Source organism: Nerophis lumbriciformis, linkage group LG04 (genome assembly GCF_033978685.3).
Source record: "Nerophis lumbriciformis linkage group LG04, RoL_Nlum_v2.1, whole genome shotgun sequence".
Classification (NCBI taxonomy): Eukaryota; Metazoa; Chordata; class Actinopteri; order Syngnathiformes; family Syngnathidae; genus Nerophis; species Nerophis lumbriciformis.
Genome location: NC_084551.2, coordinates 3217606 through 3243710, shown reverse-complemented (window position 1 = coordinate 3243710; position 26105 = coordinate 3217606). Strand labels below are relative to the sequence as shown.

The window sequence follows — 26105 nt, the reverse complement described above, 5'->3', positions numbered from 1 at the left end:
CTGATAGAAAAGTGATGGTTTTAGCAACATTTTAACCTGTCTGAATGCTAATAATCATTTTAAAGTTAAAGTACCAATGATTGTCACACACACACTAGGTGTGGCGAAATTATTCTCTGCATTTGACCCATCACCCTTGATCACCCCCTGGGAGGTGAGGGGAGCAGTGGGCAGCAGCGGTGGCCGCGCCCGGGAATCATTTCTGGTGATTTAACCCCCAATTCCAACCCTTGATGCTGAGTGCCAAGCAGGGAGGTAATGGGTCCCATTTTTATAGTCTTTGGTATGACTCGGCCGGGGTTTGAACTCACAACCTACCGATCTCAGGGCGGACACTCTAACCACTAGGCCACTGAGTAGGTTGCGTCGGGGGGCGAAGCCTGAACCCCCCACCAGGACTTTGTCCTGGACCTACCGGGGCCTGCGGCCCCTGGACCCTGGCTACTAGGTTTTTCTGATTTCAAAAGTTGGCAGGTATGCATCACAAATAAACCAAATAAAAAGCTTGTGGCTATGCTTGAATAAAAAAAAAAGAAAAATGAAGCACACCCCTGTCCCACCCCACCACTGTAAAATGAAATAGATACAAATGCGCATGTTATTTTATGACCTGTGTATTTTTTAGGACTCCTGTCGACACCAAATCTTATTTCGCTACCTCAACAAAACCAAGGGAGCCTGCTGTCTGGTCCCGCTAGAATGGGACTGCAAGCACAGGTAGGCAGGAGTAAGGATGGCGTCATATTTGGTTACAATATGTCCTAACCGGTCTCTGTTTTTCAGCGAGACAAGAGCATGGAGATCAGCGGCGGAGTAGGAGGCATGACGACGGTGTCGTCTGTGACCTCTCACGCCGAGGAGCCCAGCGACTTGGAGGAGCTGGAGCAGTTCGCCCGCACTTTCAAACAGAGACGCATCAAACTGGGCTTCACGCAGGTACAGGAGCAACATTCTGTGCGTGCGTGCGTGTGTGTGTGGGTGAGCATTATTCAGTGCTGAGCAGTGTTGGGTTAGTTACTGAAAACCAGTAACTAGTTACAGTTACTAGTTACTTTATTTCAAAAGTAACTCAGTTACTAACTCAGTTACTTACACCAAAAAGTACCGTATTTTCCGCACTATAAGGCGCACCGGATTATTAGCCGCACCTTCAATGAATTACATATTTCATAACTTTGTCCACCAATAAGCCGCCCCGGACTATAAGCCGCGCCTACACTGCGCTAAAGTGAATGTCAAAAAAAACAGTCAGATAGGTCAGTCAAACTTTAATAATATATTGAAAACCAGCGTTCTAACAACTCTGTCCCAAAATGTACAAATGTGCAATCACAAACATAGTAAAATTCAAAATGGTGTAGAGCAATAGCAACATAATGTTGCTCGAACGTTAATGTCACAACACACAAAATAAACATAGCGCTCACCTTCTGAAGTTATTCTTCATTTGTAAATCCTTCGAATTCTTCGTCTTCGGTGTCCGAATTGAAAAGTTGCGCAAGCGTGGGATGCAAAATGGCCGGTTCCGTCTCGTAGAAGTCATCGGAGTCAGTGTCGCTGTTGTTGTCCAGTAGTTCTGTGAATCCTGCCTTCCGGAAAGCTCGGACCACAGTTGTGACCGAAATATCTGCCCAGGCATTTACGATCCACTGGCAAAGTTGGCGTATGTCGTCCGGCGCTGTCTGCCCGTCTTAGTGAAGGTGTGTTCGCCTTCGGAGCTGTGTGAAAAAAGCCACCCGGCCTCTTCGCGTAAACTTCCCTTAACCACTCGCTCATCTTTTCTTCATCCATCCATCCCTTCGAGTTAGCTTTTATGATGACGCCGGCTGGAAAGGTCTCTTTTGGCAAGGTCTTCCTTTTGAATATCACCATGGGTGGAAGTTAGCATGGCAAGCTAGAACCACAGTGAAGGATGACTTCTCATTCCCTGTGGTGCGAATATTCACCGTACGTGCTCCCGTTCCACAGTGCGGTTCACAGGAATATCAGTTGCTGTGAAATACGGTAGTAATCCGTGTGCGGATGGAGAGATTGCGTCTTTTTATGAACCGGATCCTTTTCGCTTAGTAGGAGCCATTTTGTGGTCTTTACAGATGTAAACAGGAAATGAAACGTACGGTGATATCCGCGCGTTTTTTCTTCTTCTTCCGGGGGCGGGCGGTAGCTTACAGTAGAAGAAGAAGCGCTTCCTGTTCTATGGGGGCGGGTGCTTACCTTGGCGGTTGCTTGCGTAGAAGAAGAAGCGCTTCCTGTTCTACCGGGAAAAAAGATGGCGGCTGTTTACCGAAGTTGCGAGATCGAAACTTTATGAAAATGAATCGTAATAAAGCGCACCGGGTTATAAGGCGCACTGTTAGCTTTTGAGAAAATTTGTGGTTTTTAGGTGCGCCTTATAGTGCGGAAAATACGGTATATAGCTGCCTGCTGCTCCAACATATCATAAGTGGAGTTCCACCTCGTTGGGACATCATGTATGAGCAGGCAGCTTTAGCATTTCTTGCTTTGTCTTAAGCACATGAGCAGCTGTTGTGCTTGGGTGGAAGTAGGAAACCTTCCTGATCCTCCCAAAGAGGCGCTCCATCCTATTGACTGAGATTCCCTTCTGTGATGCCAAATTCACTACATGTGCAAAGCACCTATCTGTGGTCCCAGTCCTGCCTCATTCTCTGTAATTATTTGATTTTTGGCATCATCACGTGTGACTGGGATATCTTTATCTTCCATTCCTCCACTGCTTGTGTCAGTACCTGCGCAAGGTGACTCTCGTAGAGGGGGCGTGTCTTCTCATCTCCCAGTCTGCTGTGATGAAGTGAGCGCTTATAGTTCCCCTGGACGTCCACCCGTCTGTCATGAGCGCAACAGATGATGCTCGGGATAGTTTTTTCTTCTCCTGCTCATAAAGATCTGGCACAATCTTATTGCTGAAGTGGGTGCGCGACGGGATGTCGTAACGTGGTTCAAGCACGTTCAGCATGTTGTTTAAAACCCTCGTTTTGCACAACCGAGTCTGCACTTATAAACACACCGATTCAATGGCGGGGGGGCGTTCAAGCTCCTCCGTTACTGCGCTCGCCATGACCACGCTGTGTGTGGACTGAACGTGACAACAACTTTTTTTCCCCACACCCACACCCACACACACACATAGACCGCGCCTCTTTTCTTCTCTCCGGCTTGTGACAGAGGAAGATTCAGAAGAACGACACCGCAGCGCTTCTGTTTCTAGCCGATACTACATCAAAAGTAACGTAAAATAACGCAGTAACGCATCATGTAGTAACGGTAACTAAATTACTGAATAAAAAAAAATAACGCGTTAGATTACTAGTTATTGCCGAAACTAACGGCGTTACAGTAACGCGTTACTTTGTAACGCGTTAGTCCCAACACTGGTGCTGAGTCTGTTTCCTTCACCCCCCCAGGGAGATGTGGGCCTGGCCATGGGGAAGCTGTACGGCAACGACTTCAGCCAGACCACCATCTCTCGCTTCGAGGCCCTCAACCTGAGCTTTAAGAACATGTGCAAGCTGAAGCCGCTGCTGGAAAAGTGGCTCAACGACGCAGGTGAAACCTCGTCCTCTTCCCTTTTTGTGCATCCATTGACGTTTGTGACTGACTTTGTGTGCTTGTGACAGAGACCATGTCCATGGACAGCACCCTGCCCAGCCCCAGCTCACTGTCCAGCCCCTCGCTGGGCTACGACGGGATGCCCGGCCGCCGCAGGAAGAAGAGAACCAGCATCGAGACGAATGTACGCATTGCCCTGGAGCGTGCTTTCTTGACGGTAGGACACACAGCTCTCCTTCGGGTGCTTGAAAATCCTTGAAGAAAGTCTGCCATTTTTATTCCAAAAGTGTAAAAAACAGCTCTGCATGGTAGTTGTGTGCGCACTAACCTTTAACTTCTGTTATTTTGTATTTATTTAAGCTTATCATAATTACCGTATTTTCCGCACCATAAGGCGCCCTGGGTTATAAGCCGCGCCTTCAATGAACGGCATATTTCAAAACTTTGTCCACCTATAAGCCGCCCCGTGTTATAAGCCGCATCTAACTGCGCTAAAGGGAATGTCAAAAAAACAGTCAGATAGGTCAGTCAAACTTTAATAATATATTAAAAACCAGCGTGATGTGGGCGCGCATGGAGTCGTATATCAACATAGACGGAGCTGCGTGAAAAAAGCCACCCGGCCTCTTCGCGTAAACTTACCTTAACCACTCGCTCATCTTTTCTTCATCCATCCATCCCTTCGAGTTAGCTTTTATGATGACGCCGGCTGGAAAGGTCTCTTTTGGCAAGGTCTTCCTTTTGAATATCACCATGGGTGGAAGTTTCTGGCCATTAGCATGGCAAGCTAGAACCACAGTGAAGGATGACTTCTCATGGTGCGAATATTCACCGTACGTGCTCCCGTTGTATCCACAGTGCGGTTCACAGGAATATCAAAAGTCAGTGGAACCTCGTCCATGTTGATAATGTTCTCTGGCCGGATCTTTTTTTCAGCTATCTTGTTTTTACAATATGCACGGAAAGTAGCCAGCTTTTCTTGAAAGTCTTTAGGCAGTTGCTGTGAAATAGTAGTCCGTGTGCGGATGGAGAGATTGCGTCTTTTCATGAACCGGAAACCTGTCGCTTAGTAGGAGCCATTTTGTGGTCTTTACAGATGTAAACACACAAAGGAAATGAAACGTAATATCCGCGCGCTTCTTCTTCTTCTACGGGAGCGGGTGGTTGCTTACAGTAGAAGAAGAAGCGCTTCCTGTTCTATGGGGGCGGGTGCTTACCTTGGCGGTTGCTTGCGTAGAAGAAGAAGCGCTTCCTGTTCTACCGGTAAAAAAGATGGCGGCTGTTTACCGTAGTTGCGAGACCGAAACTTTATGAAAATGAATCTTAATATTAATCCATATATAAAGCGCACCGGGTTATAAGGCGCACTGTCAGCTTTTGAGAAAATTTGTGGTTTTTAGGTGCGCCTTATAGTGCGGAAAATACGGTATATATTTTATGTGTTAAATAAAAACAATCAATGTAGATCAAATACAAAGTTAAAAAAATATTTCAGTATTAAAATGTTTAATTGAAATTCAATAGCAATTAGAATTACGTAATTTAGAATTGAAGAATTAGAAAATAATTTTAATGTAACAAAAAATAGATATGATCATTTCAGTTATATTTATAAAAATCATCAAAACATTCTAACTATACATGTATATTTTAATATAATATTTTACATAGTTTCAATACTATAGCAATTAAGGTGTTTAATTTTGCATTTAAAATAACTGTAAGACAATCGTTTGTCATTATCAATAACAATCCATCCATCCGTTTTCTACCGCTTGTCCCTCATTGACAGTAATAATGGTGTTGCAGGTGATTTCAAAGCATACCACATTTATTTTAAATAAATAATATGATTTATATTAATAATTCTCATAAAATGTATCGCATATAGACATTATACACAATAATAATCTGTGATAATATTAATGGTGTTATGGCTTATTTTCAAAGCATGCAAAACATAATATATAATAATATATTATCTTATTGTATATTAAATGTTATAACTTTACTAATGATGTATGTATCTCACATATAGACATTATACACAGTAAGTGAATGTTGTTTTGTTTGTTTTTGTTTATATGCATATTATATTATATTAAGATGTAAATATAGTCTATTAATAACAATGCAATATTATCATTGTATTATTAATCAGAGGTGGGTAGAGTAGCCAGAAATTGTACTCAAGTAAGAGTACTGTTACTTTAGAGATTTATTACTCAAGTAAAAGTAAGGAGTAGTCACCCAAATATTTACTTGAGTAAAAGTAAAAAGTATGTTGTGAAAAAACTACTCAAGTACTGAGTAACTGATGAGTAACATACACACATATATATATATATATATATATATATATATATATATACACACATTTATATATATATACATATACATATATATATATATATATATATATATATATATATATATATATACACACACATATATATATACATATATATACACACACATATATATATACAGTATATAATTTATATTTATTTATTTTGCCGTTTTTGTTTACATGTTAAAGGTGTTTTAATGAATATACATGCATGTTTAACACATATAGATTCCTTTCTTTCATGAAGACAAGAATATAAGTTGGTGTATTACCTGATTCTGATGACTTGCATTGATTGGAATCAGACAGTAGTGATGATAACGTCCACGTTTTCAAATGGAGGAGAAAAAAAGTTCCTCCTTTCCGTCTAATACCACATGAAAGTGGTTGGTTTTTGGCATCTTATTTGTCCAGCTTCCATATTCGTTTTTATACACTTTACAAGAAATACATTGGCGGCAAACTCCGTGGCTTGCTAGCTTGTTTGCGCTGGCTTTCGGAGACTCTTGTTTTGAAAGCGCAGGCGCGATGGAGCGGCACTTTTATTGTGAAGACAGGAACTGTGCAGTCAGTCTTTAGGCTTTTGACGGGATGTACGTTTGAAATAAAAATCTTTTTTCCTTCACACTTTTGATTGATTGATTGAAACTTGTATTAGTAGATTGCACAGTACAGTACATATTCCGTACAATTGACCACTAAATGGTAACACCCCAATACGTTTTTCAACTTGTTTAAGTCAGGTCATGTGACCGCCTGGCTCTGTTTGATTGGTCCAACGTCACCAGTGACTGCATCTGATTGGTGGAACGGAGTGAACGTCACCAGTGACTGTATTTGTTGAAACGCAGGCACTATGAAGGTCTGTCTGACAGACCAAAACAAACAAAGCGTGCATTAACAGATCGATAAAAATTAGTAGCGAGTAGCGAGCTGAATGTAGATAAAAGTAGCGGAGTAAAAGTAGCGTTCCTTCTCTATAAATATACTCAAGTAAAAGTAAAAGTATGTTGCATTAAAACTACTCTTAGAAGTACAATTTATCCCAAAAGTTACTCAAGTAGATGTAACGGAGTAAATGTAGCGCGTTACTACCCACCTCTGTTATTAATTACTACTGGTAATAATCATGTTATCATTTTACGGATTAGTTTAGTTAATAAATCAGGAAATGAATCAGATAATTAATATTCAATGCCAAAACAACAATGCTATGCTAATGCTATTGTGCGCCCATCTTCTTCTTACCATATTTAACATCAGAGAACAAAATGTGTGCTTTGCATCACAGTCCTCTCAGTTCCCTGCTGGTGTACTTGTCCTACAATTTCGAAAGATCAAGTCCAGTGTCGAGCGTGAAAATGTGAGCGTCCTGACGAGGTCATAACTGCTTGCTGAGTCCGCTGCTTTCTTTTGGGTCGCAGAACCAGAAGCCTACCTCAGAGGAGATTCTGCTGATCGCTGAGCAGCTCAACATGGAGAAGGAGGTGATCCGGGTGTGGTTCTGCAACCGCCGGCAGAAAGAGAAACGCATCAATCCCAACAGCGCCACCCCTCCCCTGCCCAGCCAGCCCGCTGTGACCCCGCCCACCCACAAGGCCCCGTGCTACAGCCCTCACATGGTGCGGGGATACGAGCATTGGAATAGAATGCCTTTTATTGTCGTTATACGTCAGCACAATGAGATTACAGCCTCGCCACTATCAGTGCAAACATTTTTTTTAAGCATCATGGCTCCTCTCTTCAAACAGATATCCAGTCAGCTGTCGCAGGCGGTGACCAGTCTGAGTAACACAACGGCGGCGACCACCATCTCCTCCATCTGCCCTCTGACCTCCAGCCTCACCTCCCTCACCTCCAGCCACCCTTCCTACAGCTCTGCCCCTTCCCCGGTGACTCCTCCCCCTCCTCCTCCTCCAGCTGCAGCTCCTGTTGGTCCTCCGCCCCGCAGCACGGCCAGCCCCGCCACTTCCAGCCACGGCACACTCAATCTGAACGCTGGGTAAGACGGCCGCCAGCGCCAATGCTGCAGCTCGTGTGTTTCACCTGCAGTTTTCACGCTAACCGTGTGTGCGTGTGTGTGTGTGTGTGTGTGTGTGTGTGTTCACAGCTTGTGGCGTATGGGGAAAAAGAACGGCGACATGGCGAGCTACATCACCGACTTTGCTGCAAACCTGAGGTAACAATGACACGACACATCATAGTAACAATGCTCTATGCCTGTGGATGTACAGTACATGTACAGTAGAACCTCTGAGGTTGAATAATTTGTGTGTTTTTTTTTTATATTCAGTATACATTTTTTCAATAGGAAATCTTGGAAATAGAATTAGTCTTTTCCAGGGTCAAGATGTCACCATCTGTGAGACCTTTATCAACTCAATAGAAAATGTCTGAAGTAACAATTTGATAATATTAACTGTTGAACAAGTGTAAAAATAAGTTAATCTCTGTGTAATAAACATATATTTGACATTTTTTACTTTGACATACAGGTAAAAGCCAGTAAATACGAATATTTTGAAAAACTTGATTTATTTCAGTAATTGCATTCAAAAGGTGTAACTTGTACATTATATTTATTCATTGCACACAGACTGATGCATTCAAATGTTTATTTCATTTAATTTTGATGATTTGAAGTGGCAACAAATGAAAATCCAAAATTCCGTGTGTCACAAAATTAGAATATTACTTAAGGCTAATACAAAAAAGGGATTTTTAGAAATGTTGGCCAACTGAAAAGTATGAAAATGAAAAATATGAGCATGTACAATACTCAATACTTGGTTGGAGCTCCTTTTGCCTCAATTACTGCGTTAATGCGGCGTGGCATGGAGTCGATGAGTTGCTGGTAGACGGCTGCGTTGACCCTGGATCTCAGGAAACAGAGTGGACCGACACCAGCAGATGACATGGCACCCCAAACCATCACCCAACCATGCAAATTTTGCATTTCCTTTGGAAATCGAGGTCCCAGAGTCTGGAGGAAGACAGGAGAGGCACAGGATCCACATTGCCTGAAGTCTAGTGTAAAGTTTCCACCATCAGTGATGGTTTGGGGTGCCATGTCATCTGCTGGTGTCGGTCCACTCTGTTTCCTGAGATCCAGGGTCAACGCAGCCGTCTACCAGCAAGTTTTAGAGCACTTCATGCTTCCTGCTGCTGACCTGCTCTATGGAGATGGAGATTTCAAGTTCCAACAGGACTTGGCGCCTGCACACAGCGCAAAATCTACCCGTGCCTGGTTTACGGACCATGGTATTTCTGTTCTAAATTGGCCCGCCAACTCCCCTGACCTTAGCCCCATAGAAAATCTGTGGGGTATTGCGAAAAGGAAGATGCAGAATGCCAGACCCAAAAACGCAGAAGAGTTGAAGGCCACTATCAGAGCAACCTGGGCTCTCATAACACCTGAGCAGTGCCAGAAACTCATGGACTCCATGCCACGCCGCATTAACGCAGTAATTGAGGCAAAAGGAGCTCCAACCAAGTATTGAGTATTGTACATGCTCATATTTTTCATTTTCATACTTTTCAGTTGGCCAACATTTCTAAAAATCCCTTTTTTTGTATTAGCCTTAAGTAATATTCTAATTTTGTGACACACGGAATTTTGGATTTTTCATTTGTTGCCACTTCAAATCATCAAAATTAAATGAAATAAACATTTGAATGCATCAGTCTGTGTGCAATGAATAAATATAATGTACAAGTTACACCTTTTGAATGCAATTACTGAAATAAATCAAGTTTTTCAAAATATTCGTATTTACTGGCTTTTACCTGTATATAGGATGTCACAATAAGCCCAATTTCTAGTTCTATGGTTGTCATCACACTTTGCCTTTTATCACTGGTGACCTGTCTGTGGTCAAAACTGAAACGCAGCAAATTGAGAAACTATTTTTCTATAAATGTAGTGAACTGTGCGACTTCAACGCTTCCACTGTAAGTGTGCAGCTTCCTGCTCTACTTTTTGAACTATACTTTTTTTTTATTTCTTGCTGCTAAACTTGCCTATTTCCTGCCCCTTGTTCTCTTCTGCTTGTGTGTGTGTGTGTGTGTGTGTTTATGCTTCGATGTGTGTGTGTGTGTGTGTGTGTGTGTGTGTGTGTGTGTGTGTGTGTGTGTGTGTGTGTGTGTGTGTGTGTGTGTGTGTGTGTGTGTGTGACACAACAGGAACACTGTGATGGGGGTTAACACAGGGATGAACCAAGCTCTTCTCGGTAACAATCCCCTCGCCACTATTCAAGGTGTGTGCGTGTGTGCGTGTGATTAGGTTATTGATACACAACTCAAGGCGAATCATGTCATCACCATCCAAGAATGTGTCGCTGGCACGAATGTGTTGCTGTGTGTGTGCGCTCATCTTCCTCATCTGCGTCCTCTCCTCTCTGCATGAGTTGTCACCGTAACACATTTTGTATGTGTAACTGCAGTAATGATCATTTTCAAACTCTCATGATGCTCGGTCGATCAAAACTCGTCCATTAAATGGCCCATAATGCAGACGACTGAAAGCAGTCTGCAGGTAAACAAGTGACCTAAGCATCATGTAAAGGGCTGTTGCCGTGACAACTGTTCACTCAGGTCTCTTGTTCGACCTCTTTGGCACACACAAAACAAATCCTCCATATCGTCAGGCCTGTAAAGTGGTTATATTTATCAATCATTTCACGATCAAGCTGTGATGGACAAATATTAAATACATATAAAGTATGTAAAACAATTAAGTAAAATGTTAATGAATAAAATGATAATTTTACAATTGTCCACTAGTTCATTAAAATATGCAAAATAATCTTAAACCAATTGGATTTTAATTTGATAGTGTGTGATGCGGCGGTCATAAATGAATAAATATTTGAATGATGTTTAAATATATCACCCATTGTATAAATAATTGATTATATATAAATCAATTGCTCTTAAAATACATCAATGAATATATTTGATCCAATTACTGTTTAAATAATGCATTTGATGGACAGTTGTATTCACATTTAATTGACTTTCCAGAAAAACACTCCATAGCAGCTGTCATGAAATAGATACAAAACAAGTAATAAATACACAGAAATAAATATGTCATGAAATTCTATATTTTTAGATGAATATTTAAAACAAGTATTAAATACATACAAATAATTCTGTCATGAAATAACGATATTGTCTAATAAATATTTAAAACAAGTAATACATACAAATAATTCTGTCATGAAATAACTACATCGTTAAATATTTAAAACAATAAATACGCAGATATGAATCCGTCATGAAATAATGATATTGTTAAATGAATATTAAAAACAAGTAATAATTACATACAAATAATTATGTCATGAAATAACTATATTGTTAAATGAATATTTAAAACAAGTAATAAATACACAATTCCTTCATAAATTAACTCTATTGTTAAATGAATATTTAAAACAATTAATAGATACGTATAAATAATTCTGTCATGAAGTATATTGTTGGAAAAAATATTTAAAACAATTAATAAATGCGAGGATATGAATCTGTTGTTAAATAACTATATTGTTACATGAATATTTAAAACAAGTAATAAATACATACAAATAATTCTGTCATGAAATAACGATATTGTCAAATAAATATTTAAAACAAGTAATACATACAAATAATTCTGTCATGAAATAACTACATCGTTAAATATTTAAAACAATAAATACGCAGATATGAATCCGTCATGAAATAATGATATTGTTAAATGAATATTAAAAACAAGTAATAATTACATACAAATAATTATGTCATGAAATAACTATATTGTTAAATGAATATTTAAAACAAGTAATAAATACACAATAATTCCTTCATAAATGAACTCTATTGTTAAATGAATATTTAAAACAATTAATAGATACGTATAAATAATTCTGTCATGAAGTATATTGTTGGAAAAAATATTTAAAACAATTAATAAATACGAGGATATGAATCTGTTGTTAAATAACTATATTGTTACATGAATATTTAAAACAAGTATTAATTACATACAAATAATTCTGTCATGAAATAACGATATTGTCAAATAAATATTTAAAACAAGTAATACATACAAATAATTCTGTCATGAAATAACTACATCGTTAAATATTTAAAACAATAAATACGCAGATATGAATCCGTCATGAAATAATGATATTGTTAAATGAATATTAAAAACAAGTAATAATTACATACAAATAATTCTGTCATGAAATAACTATATTGTTAAATGAATATTTAAAACAAGTAATAAATACACAATAATTCCTTCATAAATGAACTCTATTGTTAAATGAATATTTAAAACAATTAATAGATACGTATAAATAATTCTGTCATGAAGTATATTGTTGGAAAAAAATATTTAAAACAATTAATAAATGCGAGGATATGAATCTGTTGTTAAATAACTATATTGTTACATGAATATTTAAAACAATTAAAAAATACGCAGAAATAATTCTGTCATGAAGTAACTATATTGTTAAATTAATATTTAAAACAATAAATACACAGATATGAATCTGTCATAAAATAATGATATTGTCAAATATGTAAAACAATTGCTAAATACACATTAAAAAATCCATCATGAAATAACTCTATTGTTAAATTAATATTTCAAACAAGTAATCATTACATACAAATAATTATGTCATGAAATAACTATATGGTTAAATGAATATTTAAAACAAGTAATACAATACACATAACATTTCCTTCATAATTGAACTCTATTGTTAAATGAACATTTAAAACAATTAATAGATACATATAAATAATTCCATCATGAAATCAGTATATGTTTGAAAAAATATTTAAAACAAGTAATAAATACGCAGATATGAATCTGTCAATTAATAACTATATTGTTACATGAATATTTAAAACAATAAATACGCAGATATGAATCCGTCATGAAATAATGATATTGTTAAATGAATATTAAAAACAAGTAATAATTACATACAAATAATTCTGTCATGAAATAACTATATTGTTAAATGAATATTTAAAACAAGTAATAAATACACAATAATTCCTTCATAAATGAACTCTATTGTTAAATGAATATTTAAAACAATTAATAGATACGTATAAATAATTCTGTCATGAAGTATATTGTTGGAAAAAAATATTTGAAACAATTGATAAATGCGAGGATATGAATCTGTTGTTAAATAACTATATTGTTACATGAATATTTAAAACAATTAAAAAATACGCAGAAATAATTCTGTCATGAAGTAACTATATTGTTAAATTAATATTTAAAACAATAAATACACAGAAATGAATCTGTCATAAAATAATGATATTGTCAAATATGTAAAACAATTGCTAAATACACATAAAAAAAATCCATCATGAAATAACTATATTGTTAAATTAATATTTCAAACAAGTAATCATTACATACAAATAATTATGTCATGAAATAACTATATTGTTAAATGAATATTTAAAACAAGTAATACAATACACATAACATTTCCTTCATAAATTAACTCTATTGTTAAATGAACATTTAAAACAATTAATAGATACATATAAATAATTCCATCATGAAATCAGTATATGTTTGAAAAAATATTTAAAACAAGTAATAAATACGCAGATATGAATCTGTCATTAAATAACTATATTGTTACATGAATATTTAAAACAATAAATACGCAGATATGAATCCGTCATGAAATAATGATATTGTTAAATGAATATTAAAAACAAGTAATAATTACATACAAATAATTATGTCATGAAATAACTATATTGTTAAATGAATATTTAAAACAAGTAATAAATACACAATAATTCCTTCATAAATTAACTCTATTGTTAAATGAATATTTAAAACAATTAATAGATACGTATAAATAATTCTGTCATGAAGTATATTGTTGGAAAAAATATTTAAACCAATTAATAAATACGAGGATATGAATCTGTTGTTAAATAACTATATTGTTACATGAATATTTAAAACAATTAAAAAATACGCAGAAATAATTCTGTCATGAAGTAACTATATTGTTAAATTAATATTTAAAACAATAAATACACAGAAATGAATCTGTCATAAAATAATGATATTGTCAAATATGTAAAACAATTGCTAAATACACATAAAAAAATCCATCATGAAATAACTATATTGTTAAATTAATATTTCAAACAAGTAATCATTACATACAAATAATTATGTCATGAAATAACTATATTGTTAAATGAATATTTAAAACAAGTAATACAATACACATAATATTTCCTTCATAAATTAACTCTATTGTTAAATGAACATTTAAAACAATTAATAGATACATATAAATAATTCCATCATGAAATCAGTATATGTTTGAAAAAATATTTAAAACAATTAATAAATACGCAGATATGAATCTGTCATTAAATAACTATATTGTTACATGAATATTTAAAACAATAAATACGCAGATATGAATCTGTCATGAAATAATGATATTGTTAAATGAATATTAAAAACAAGTAATAATTACATACAAATAATTCTGTCATGAAATAACTATATTGTTAAATGAATATTTAAAACAAGTAATAAATACACAATAATTCCTTCATAAATGAACTCTATTGTTAAATGAATATTTAAAACAATTAATAGATACGTATAAATAATTCTGTCATGAAGTATATTGTTGGAAAAAATATTTAAAACAATTAATAAATACGAGGATATGAATCTGTTGTTAAATAACTATATTGTTACATGAATATTTAAAACAATTAAAAAATACGCAGAAATAATTCTGTCACGAAGTAACTATATTGTTAAATTAATATTTAAAACAATAAATACACAGATATGAATCTGTCATAAAATAATGATATTGTCAAATATGTAAAACAATTGCTAAATACACATAAAAAAATCCATCATGAAATAACTATACTGTTAAATTAATATTTCAAACAAGTAATCATTACATACAAATAATTTTGTCATGAAATAACTATATTGTTAAATGAATATTTAAAACAACTAATAAATACACAATAATTCCTTCATAAATTAACTCTATTGTTAAATGAACATTTAAAACAATTAATAGATACGTATAAATAATTCTGTCATGAAGTATATTGTTGGAAAAAAATATTTAAAACAATTAATAAATGCGAGGATATGAATCTGTTGTTAAATAACTATATTGTTACATGAATATTTAAACAACTAATAAATACACAATAATTCCTTCATAAATGAACTCTATTGTTAAATGAATATTTAAAACAATTAATAGATACGTATAAATAATTCTGTCATGAAGTATATTGTTGGAAAAAATATTTAAAACAATTAATAAATGCGAGGATATGAATCTGTTGTTAATGAAATAACTATACTGTTAAATTAATATTTCAAACAATTAAAAAATACGCAGAAATAATTCTGTCATGAAGTAACTATATTGTTAAATTAATATTTAAAACAATAAATACACAGATATGAATCTGTCATAAAATAATGATATTGTCAAATATGTAAAACAATTGCTAAATACACATAAAAAAATCCATCATGAAATAACTATATTGTTAAATTAATATTTCAAACAAGTAATCATTACATACAAATAATTATGTCATGAAATAACTATATTGTTAAATGAATATTTAAAACAAGTAATACAATACACATAATATTTCCTTCATAAATTAACTCTATTGTTAAATGAACATTTAAAACAATTAATAGATACATATAAATAATTCCATCATGAAATCAGTATATGTTTGAAAAAGTATTTAAAACAAGTAATAAATACGCAGATATGAATCTGTCATTAAATAACTATATTGTTACATGAATATTTAAAACAATAAATACGCAGATATGAATCTGTCATGAAATAATGATATTGTTAAATGAATATTAAAAACAAGTAATAATTACATACAAATAATTATGTCATGAAATAACTATATTGTTAAATGAATATTTAAAACAAGTAATAAATACACAATAATGCCTTCATAAATGAACTCTATTGTTAAATGAATATTCAAAACAATTAATAGATACGTATAAATAATTCTGTCATGAAGTATATTGTTGGAAAAAATATTTAAAACAATTAATAAATGCGAGGATATGAATCTGTTGTTAAATAACTATATTGTTACATGAATATTTAAAACAATTAAAAAATACGCAGAAATAATTCTGTCATGAAGTAACTATATTGTTAAATTAATATTTAAAACAATAAATACACAGATATGAATCTGTCATAAAATAATGATATTGTCAAATATGTAAAACAATTGCTAAATACACATTAAAAAATCCATCATGAAATAACTATATTGTTAAATTAATATTTCAAACAAGTAATCATTACATACAAATAATTATGTCATGAAATAACTATATTGTTAAATGAATATTTAAAACAAGTAATACAATACACATAACATTTCCTTCATAATTGAACTCTATTGTTAAATGAACATTTAAAACAATTAATAGATACATATAAATAATTCCATCATGAAATCAGTATATGTTTGAAAAAATATTTAAAACAAGTAATAAATACGCGGATATGAATCTGTCAATTAATAACTATATTGTTACATGAATATTTAAAACAATAAATACGCAGATATGAATCCGTCATGAAATAATGATATTGTTAAATGAATATTAAAAACAAGTAATAATTACATACAAATAATTATGTCATGAAATAACTATATTGTTAAATGAATATTTAAAACAAGTAATAAATACACAATAATTCCTTCATAAATGAACTCTATTGTTAAATGAATATTTAAAACAATTAATAGATACGTATAAATAATTCTGTCATGAAGTATATTGTTGGAAAAAATATTTAAAACAATTAATAAATGCGAGGATATGAATCTGTTGTTAAATAACTATATTGTTACATGAATATTTAAAACAAGTAATAAATACATACAAATAATTCTGTCATGAAATAACGATATTGTCAAATAAATATTTAAAACAAGTAATACATACAAATAATTCTGTCATGAAATAACTACATCGTTAAATATTTAAAACAATAAATACGCAGATATGAATCCGTCATGAAATAATGATATTGTTAAATGAATATTAAAAACAAGTAATAATTACATACAAATAATTATGTCATGAAATAACTATATTGTTAAATGAATATTTAAAACAAGTAATAAATACACAATAATTCCTTCATAAATGAACTCTATTGTTAAATGAATATTTAAAACAATTAATAGATACGTATAAATAATTCTGTCATGAAGTATATTGTTGGAAAAAATATTTAAAACAATTAATAAATGCGAGGATATGAATCTGTTGTTAAATAACTATATTGTTACATGAATATTTAAAACAATTAAAAAATACGCAGAAATAATTCTGTCATGAAGTAACTATATTGTTAAATTAATATTTAAAACAATAAATACACAGATATGAATCTGTCATAAAATAATGATATTGTCAAATATGTAAAACAATTGCTAAATACACATTAAAAAATCCATCATGAAATAACTATATTGTTAAATTAATATTTCAAACAAGTAATCATTACATACAAATAATTATGTCATGAAATAACTATATTGTTAAATGAATATTTAAAACAAGTAATACAATACACATAACATTTCCTTCATAATTGAACTCTATTGTTAAATGAACATTTAAAACAATTAATAGATACATATAAATAATTCCATCATGAAATCAGTATATGTTTGAAAAAATATTTAAAACAAGTAATAAATACGCAGATATGAATCTGTCAATTAATAACTATATTGTTACATGAATATTTAAAACAATAAATACGCAGATATGAATCCGTCATGAAATAATGATTTTGTTAAATGAATATTAAAAACAAGTAATAATTACATACAAATAATTATGTCATGAAATAACTATATTGTTAAATGAATATTTAAAACAAGTAATAAATACACAATAATTCCTTCATAAATGAACTCTATTGTTAAATGAATATTTAAAACAATTAATAGATACATATAAATAATTCTGTCATGAAGTATATTGTTGGAAAAAATATTTAAAACAATTAATAAATGCGAGGATATGAATCTGTTGTTAAATAACTATATTGTTACATGAATATTTAAAACAAGTAATAAATACATACAAATAATTCTGTCATGAAATAACAATATTGTCAAATAAATATTTAAAACAAGTAATACATACAAATAATTCTGTCATGAAATAACTACATTGTTAAATATTTAAAACAATAAATACGCAGATATGAATCCGTCATGAAATAATGATATTGTTAAATTAATATTAAAAACAAGTAATAATTACATACAAATAATTATGTCATGAAATAACTATATTGTTAAATGAATATTTAAAACAAGTAATACAATACACATAACATTTCCTTCATAAATTAACTCTATTGTTAAATGAACATTTAAAACAATTAATAGATACATATAAATAATTACATAAAAAATATTTAAAACAAGTAATAAATACGCAGATATGAATCTGTCATTAAATAACTATATTGTTACATGAATATTTAAAACAATATGTACACAGAAATACATCAGTCATGCAAAAACTATATTGTTTCATGAATATTTAAAAAAAATTAATAATTACACAGAAATAAATCTGTCATGAAATAACTATATTGTTCAATTGATATTTAAAATGCGTAATTTATACACACAAATAGATCAGTCATGATATAAATATTTAATTTATTTCAATTAATGAGTCAATCATTTAAATAAATATTTTGAATTTAATGAATTAATTCACAAACTATTAAATGTTTTTACAAAGTACTGCTCTATAATGAAATCCATAGATACATCAAATATACAGGTAAAAGCCAGTAAATTAGAATATTTTGAAAAACTTGATTTATTTCAGTAATTGCATTCAAAAGGTGTAACTTGTACATTATATTTATTCATTGCACACAGACTGATGCATTCAAATGTTTATTTCATTTAATTTTGATGATTTGAAGTGGCAACAAATGAAAATCCAAAATTCCGTGTGTCACAAAATTAGAATATTACTTAAGGCTAATACAAAAAAGGGATTTTTAGAAATGTTGGCCAACTGAAAAGTATGAAAATGAAAAATATGAGCATGTACAATACTCAATACTTGGTTGGAGCTCCTTTTGCCTCAATTACTGCGTTAATGTGGCGTGGCATGGAGTCGATGAGTTTCTGGCACTGCTCAGGTGTTATGAGAGCCCAGGTTGCTCTGATAGTGGCCTTCAACTCTTCTGCGTTTTTGGGTCTGGCATTCTGCATCTTCCTTTTCACAATACCCCACAGATTTTCTATGGGGCTAAGGTCAGGGGAGTTGGCGGGCCAATTTAGAACAGAAATACCATGGTCCGTAAACCATGCACGGGTAGATTTTGCGCTGTGTGCAGGCGCCAAGTCCTGTTGGAACTTGAAATCTCCATCTCCATAGAGCAGGTCAGCAGCAGGAAGCATGAAGTGCTCTAAAACTTGCTGGTAGACGGCTGCGTTGACCCTGGATCTCAGGAAACAGAGTGGACCGACACCAGCAGATGACATGGCACCCCAAACCATCACAGATGGTGGAAACTTTACACTAGACTTCAGGCAACGTGGATCCTGTGCCTCTCCTGTCTTCCTCCAGACTCTGGGACCTCGATTTCCAAAGGAAATGCAAAATTTGCATGGTTGGGTGATGGTTTGGGGTGCCATGTCATCTGCTGGTGTCGGTCCACTCTGTTTCCTGAGATCCAGGGTCAACGCAGCCGTCTACCAGCAAGTTTTAGAGCACTTCATGCTTCCTGCTGCTGACCTGCTCTATGGAGATGGAGATTTCAAGTTCCAACAGGACTTGGCGCCTGCACACAGCGCAAAATCTACCCGTGCCTGGTTTACGGACCATGGTATTTCTGTTCTAAATTGGCCCGCCAACTCCCCTGACCTTAGCCCCATAGAAAATCTGTGGGGTATTGTGAAAAGGAAGATGCAGAATGCCAGACCCAAAAACGCAGAAGAGTTGAAGGCCACTATCAGAGCAACCTGGGCTCTCATAACACCTGAGCAGTGCCAGAAACTCATCGACTCCATGCCACGCCGCATTAACGCAGTAATTGAGGCAAAAGGAGCTCCAACCAAGTATTGAGTATTGTACATGCTCATATTTTTCATTTTCATACTTTTCAGTTGGCCAACATTTCTAAAAATCCCTTTTTTGTATTAGCCTTACACAATATTCTAATTTTGTGACACACGGAATTTTGGATTTTTCATTTGTTGCCACTTCAAATCATCAAAATTAAATGAAATAAACATTTGAATGCATCAGTCTGTGTGCAATGAATAAATATAATGTACAAGTTACACCTTTTGAATGCAATTACTGAAATAAATCAAGTTTTTCAAAATATTCTAATTTACTGGCTTTTACCTGTATGTTTCATTAAGTGGTCATGAATTAAATACCACATTTCTATTTCTATTTGACATTGTACTTAGTCAATGGATAATTTGACAGGTGATTATTTCCTATTGTCATTTCTTACATTTCATCATGCGTGTCATGTGATGAGCCGGCGTGTTTTGTGTGTCTCAGTGAATCTTTTCCTGCACTTGTCTCCTCCATCCAGCCCTAGCAGCCAGTGGTGGCCAGCTGCCTCGTTCTAGTCTTGACTGCGGCAGTAAGATGATGCTGGGGGCGTCGGGCGGCCAGGCGGGGGGCCTGGCGTCCTCCCTCTTCCTCAACCACCCCGCCTTCTTCCACATGGGCCAGAACCCCGGCGCCGGACTGGTCAGCGCGGCCGTAGCCAAAGCCTCCCTGCCCTCCCCCTTCGCCCCTTCGGCCAGCAGCATCAGCCCCTCCCTGTGCTCCCCTTCCCCCTGCTCGAGCCCCGCCTCCTCTTGCTCGTCCATCGAAATGGCGCACAGCCCCCCCTCTCTGGGCGGGGCCAAGATGGAGTGACGGCGGCCAGCGAGCGGCCAATCAGCGAGGAGGGGGAAGAAGGAAGGAAGTAAGAATCTCGCCTTTCACACCAAAGCTAGCTCTTCTCGTCTCTTGTGCTCTTCTTCCGGCACCTCTTAACGCCGTCCGTCCTTCCCTCGCCATCTTTCGATGCCAAAAACCCACAGAATGAAGGAGGGAGGGAAGGGGGGAGGGATGGAAAGGGGGCGGAAATGACGGGAAGACTGAAACCAAAAATTCTTTATCTAGCCAAACAGTCAGCACGGCACCTCTCCATCTACAGCGACAGTGACTCTTTAAGACGAGCAGAGAAGCCTAAAACCAAAAATGACTAAACGTGGCAAAGAATTAAAAAAAAGGAGGAGTCCTTTTTTTTTTTTTTTTACTTTAAAATGCTGCGGGTCTGACGGGAGAGAAGGAGAAGTTTAAACCAAAAATATAACCTAAGAAGAAGAAGAAGAAGAAGGTGAGGAGGCGGTGATGGAACACACAATGACAAAAAAAAAAAAAAGACAAGACAACCATACCAAAATCCCAAATACCAAAAATACGGAGAGAAAAGCTTTATTCAAAAAGGACATGTAAATAAATACTGAAGCTATCCAGGACCAGGACTCCACTGCTAAACATCATCCCCATCATAAGCGCGACATAGCATAGCGTCGCTTACTCATTTACAAGCACTACTCATCATGCCGTGTCATCGTCACCATCATCTTTGTCACCTTATCACCCTTTTTTTTACCCCGGGGTCAGAGGTCACGCTCCAAACGTGCTCGTAATCAAAATGGCCGTGTCAGCGCCGTAACAGACAATACTCACGGGATATCGCGGCAGTACGGTAGGAAGGGGATTCCTACGGAGTTTACCCGACACATGAAACGTGACAAATTAAAAGGGGAGCACTATACACTTTCGCCGCCAGACTGCAGTAGAGTGTTGAATTGCTTCAAACGGGCTTTGTGGCCATTCCAGCTTTGACCACAGCGTCAGTTGCGTTGCAGAGTGGCGCTTTCCATCATTTTCAGCAGACTGCATTGCAAAATGATTAATCCCTACTGTATCGTTCAGGTGTAAGACTTTGCAGGATCCCTTTACACACAGGCGCTGTCCCGCCTCTGTTGCGGCTCCGATACCCCCGACAATGGCCGTCTCTCCATTTTGTGTCCGTGCTGTTCATGTAGAACAACGAAAAGGCGGGAAAAAAGCCAGCAGTCGGAAATAAATTCCAGGGGTTGTCCACAGGCCCGCCCGAAGGTAATTTATTTTTTTTAATTTACAACAATTTTAATGGGCTTTGGCATATTTTCAAAATACAATACACACTAAGAACATAAAAAAAATAGGGAAAAAAGTTGAATGTGTAAAACGTTACCAGAGTATTTTGACAAAAATATTTTTTACTCACACACAATTCGCAAGGTAAAAAAAATGTATATTTTCTTCAGTTAAAAAAACTATTTGCTAGAATAAAAACAATGTTCTTGTTTCCAGATTATCTTGAGCTGTAGTAACACAAATATCTGTTAAATATCTGTACAAATAAACACACAGGTCTGGCTATAAGAACACCACATTGCATTTGGTCCAGAATTGCTTCGAAGCCGTCCGGAAGTCTTTTTCCATGGCCTCCCCGAACTCCTCCCATGTCAGCCTTCCCGGTAAGGTCTATTCAGGTGTACTGGAGAGGAGGCTACGCCGGATAGTCGAACCTCGGATTCAGGAGGAACAGTGTGGTTTTCGTCCTGGTCGTGGAACTGTGGACCAGCTCTATACTCTCGGCAGGGTCCTTGAGGGTGCATGGGAGTTTGCCCAACCAGTCTACATGTGTTTTGTAGACTTGGAGAAGGCATTCGACCGTGTACCCGGGGAAGTCCTGTGGGGAGTGCTCAGAGAGTATGAGGTAACGGACTGTCTTATTGTGGCAGTCCGCTCCCTGTATGATCAGTGTCAGAGCTTGGTCCGCATTGCCGGCAGTAAGTCGGACACGTTTCCAGTGAGGGTTGGACTCCGCCAAGGCTGCCCTTTGTCACCCATTCTGTTCAGAACTTTTATGGACAGAATTTCTAGGCGCAGTCAGGGCGTTTAGGGGATCTGGTTTGGTGGCTGCAGGATTAGGTCACTGCTATTTGCAGATGATGTGGTCCTGATGGCTTCCTCCGGCCAAGATCTTCAGCTCTCACTGGATCGGTTCGCAGCCGAGTGTGAAGCGACTGGGATGGGAATCAGCACCTCCAAGTCCGAGTCCATGGTTCTCTCCCGGAAAAGGGTGGAGTGCCATCTCCGGGTTGGGGAGGAGATCTTGCCCCAAGTGAAGGAGTTCAAGTACCTCGGAGTCTTGTTCACGAGTGGGGGAAGAGTGGATTGTGAGATCGACAGGCGGATCGGTGCGGCGTCTTCAGTAATGCGGACGCTGTATCGATCCGTTGTGGTGAAGAAGGAGCTTAGCCGGAAGGCAAAGCTCTCGATTTACCGGTCAATCTACATTCCCATCCTCACCTATGGTCATGAGTTTTGGGTCATGACCGAAAGGACAAGATCACGGGTACAAGCGGCCGAAATGAGTTTCCTCCGCCGGGTGGCGGGGCTCTCCCTTAGAGATAGGGTGAGAAGCTCTGTCATTCGGGAGGAGCTCAAAGTAAAGCCGCTGCTCCTCCACATGGAGAGGAGCCAGATGAGGTGGTTCGGGCATCTGGTCAGGATGCCACCCGAACGCCTCCCTAGGAAGGTGTTTCGGGCACGTCCGACCGGTAGGAGGCCACGGGGAAGACCCAGGACACGCTGGGAAGACTATGTCTCCCGGCTGGCCTGGGAACGCCTCGGGATCCCCCGGGAGGAGCTGGACGAAGTGGCTTCAGAGAGGGAAGTCTGGGCTTCCCTGCTTAAGCTGCTGCCCCCGCGACCCGACCTCGGATAAGCGGAAGAAGATGGATGGATGGATGGATGGACATTGCATTTGGGCTGTAGTGTTTTTTTAAACCTTGAGACACATCTAGCTCAAAAAATAGTTTTTTCTTGTCGAGGCAAATATAATCGTGCATGGTCTTGGTATCAAATTAAAGGAGAGCCCAATGATGACAGTAGAAGTGGAGATGTATCTTCAGTAACTGATCATTGAGTTTTAGCGGTAAAAGAATGCTACTTGTTAGTGTTAGCGTTCAATTGATGCCAAGTATGTCACAATTGTCATCGAAATGTTACAAATATCAGAATAAGACAGAAACAGCGTGGACAACCACTGGACTAGACTCTCGTAGAGCATTGGTTCTCAAACTGCTGCGCAGGCGCCAATTAGTAGCACAAACAAAAAATATAATAACAAAAAGTGCCGTAGTACCTCGGTTTTTGTTGTTTTTCAAGGTCCGATAATACCAAATCGTATGAAAACCAAAGTATTTTCCCATAAAAAAATCATGTAAATCCAATTAATTTGTTGCAGAAAATGTAATCTCAAAATGTGTTTTGTGTTTATATTTTTGTGGTTGTGGTAAAAAGCAAAGAGACTTGTTGTGTAACTGTGTTAGCGAGCAAAGAACTACAGAGTCAACCAGTGATGACATCACTGAGGGGCGACGGGGCTGGGGGTGAATCACTTCCTGTTTGGGTCGTAACTGCTACGTTTTGTAATAAAGACACGTTACAAATACAGTCAATATTTATTGTTAGTGCCACGACAAGACCGAGTCACCAACGCACAAGGTTCTTTGTTTGAGTTTGAGTTCCGTGAAATGATACACAGACTGGTTTGTTAGGAGTAGGGAAGTAACGATAAACATATTCATGATAACCGCTATAAAACTGCAGATGGTTAGTAATACCGCTTTAAATAAAAATGATCGAAAAACCGTGATTGATAAACGCACTTGAGTAAACTCACGGACTGACTAGCGCCAGCTCGCTAGCTCTCTTAAATGCTAACATGAAAACAAGAGACATTATCGTCTTTCTTACCCTAATCTAAGCTTGTACATTACATACATTACTGTCTGAGCAACTATTTGCATACTATATTAACACTGACGGGGAAATAGGAAGGGAACTCTTGCTTAAAGGACTTCTGTGTATAAGTACTTTTTGAGTACATTCAACAATACTACGATAATGATAACCGTGATCATGTTGACAATAACCCTGATATGAAATTTTCATGTCGTTACAATCCCAGTTAGGCGTCATGTTTCACTGTACGACAACCAAGTCGGTTCACGGAAACCCCGGCCAACTTTTTATGAATGATTTCGCCAAAAACAAAAGTCTACAGTAAATTGCAGTTCTATTTTAATCGTAATTAATCTTAGATTTGTTCAAATTTACTTTTTTTTTTTCTAAATAAATAAAAGCTCTGCTTCATCCTGCCTGCGCTACCAAAATAAGAGTCTCAGAAAGCTGGCGTGCACAAGCTAGCAAGCTACGGAGTTTGCCGACAATGTATTTCTTGTAAAGTGCATACAAAGGAGTACGGAAGCTGGACAAATAAGATGCCAAAAACCAACCACTTTCATGTGGTATTGGACAGAAAGGAGGACTTTTTTTTCTCCTCCATTCGAAAATGCGGATGTTATCATCACCACTGTCTGATTCCAATCAATGCAAGTCATCACAATCAGATAATACACCAACTTATATTCTTGTCTTCATGAAAGAAAGGAATCTATATGTGTTAAACATGCTTGTATTATCTTTAAACACCTTTAAGTTATTAACAATATTAACTATATGTGTTAAACATGCTTGTATTATCTTTAAACATCTTTAACTTGTTAACAATATTAACTATATGTGTTAAACATGCTTGTATTATCTTTAAACACCTTTAACTTATTAACAATATGTGTTAAACATGCTTGTATTATCTTTAAACACCTTTAACTTGTTAACAATATTAACTATGTGTTAAACATTCTTGTATTATCATTAAACACCTTTAATTTATTAACAATATTAACTATATGTGTTAAACATGCTTGCATTATCACTAAACATCTTTAACTTGTTAACAATATTAACTATATGTGTTAAACATGTTTGCATTATCTTTAAACACCTTTAACTTAACAATATTAACTATATGTGTTAAACATGCTTGTATTATCATTAATCACCTTTAACCAAACGTGGAACAGGTGAAACTAATGGGGTAATCATGGA

The 26105-nt window shown here is 35.7% G+C and overlaps 1 protein-coding gene across 1 annotated transcript in view; it reads left to right on the top strand.

The window, feature by feature from the left end:
* Positions 1–22600, top strand: part of pou2f2b (POU class 2 homeobox 2b) — a 169103-nt gene extending 146503 nt beyond the window's left edge. The window contains exons 8-16 of the mRNA XM_061947519.1: positions 626–717; positions 784–936; positions 3423–3564; positions 3636–3784; positions 7342–7539; positions 7669–7919; positions 8028–8096; positions 10100–10173; positions 20626–22600. Of these exons, the coding sequence (XP_061803503.1) occupies positions 626–717; positions 784–936; positions 3423–3564; positions 3636–3784; positions 7342–7539; positions 7669–7919; positions 8028–8096; positions 10100–10173; positions 20626–20957 (1460 nt within the window). The 3' untranslated portion in view covers positions 20958–22600. The remainder of the gene's footprint in view (positions 1–625; positions 718–783; positions 937–3422; positions 3565–3635; positions 3785–7341; positions 7540–7668; positions 7920–8027; positions 8097–10099; positions 10174–20625) is intronic.
* The last annotated feature ends 3505 nt before the right edge of the window (positions 22601–26105 follow it).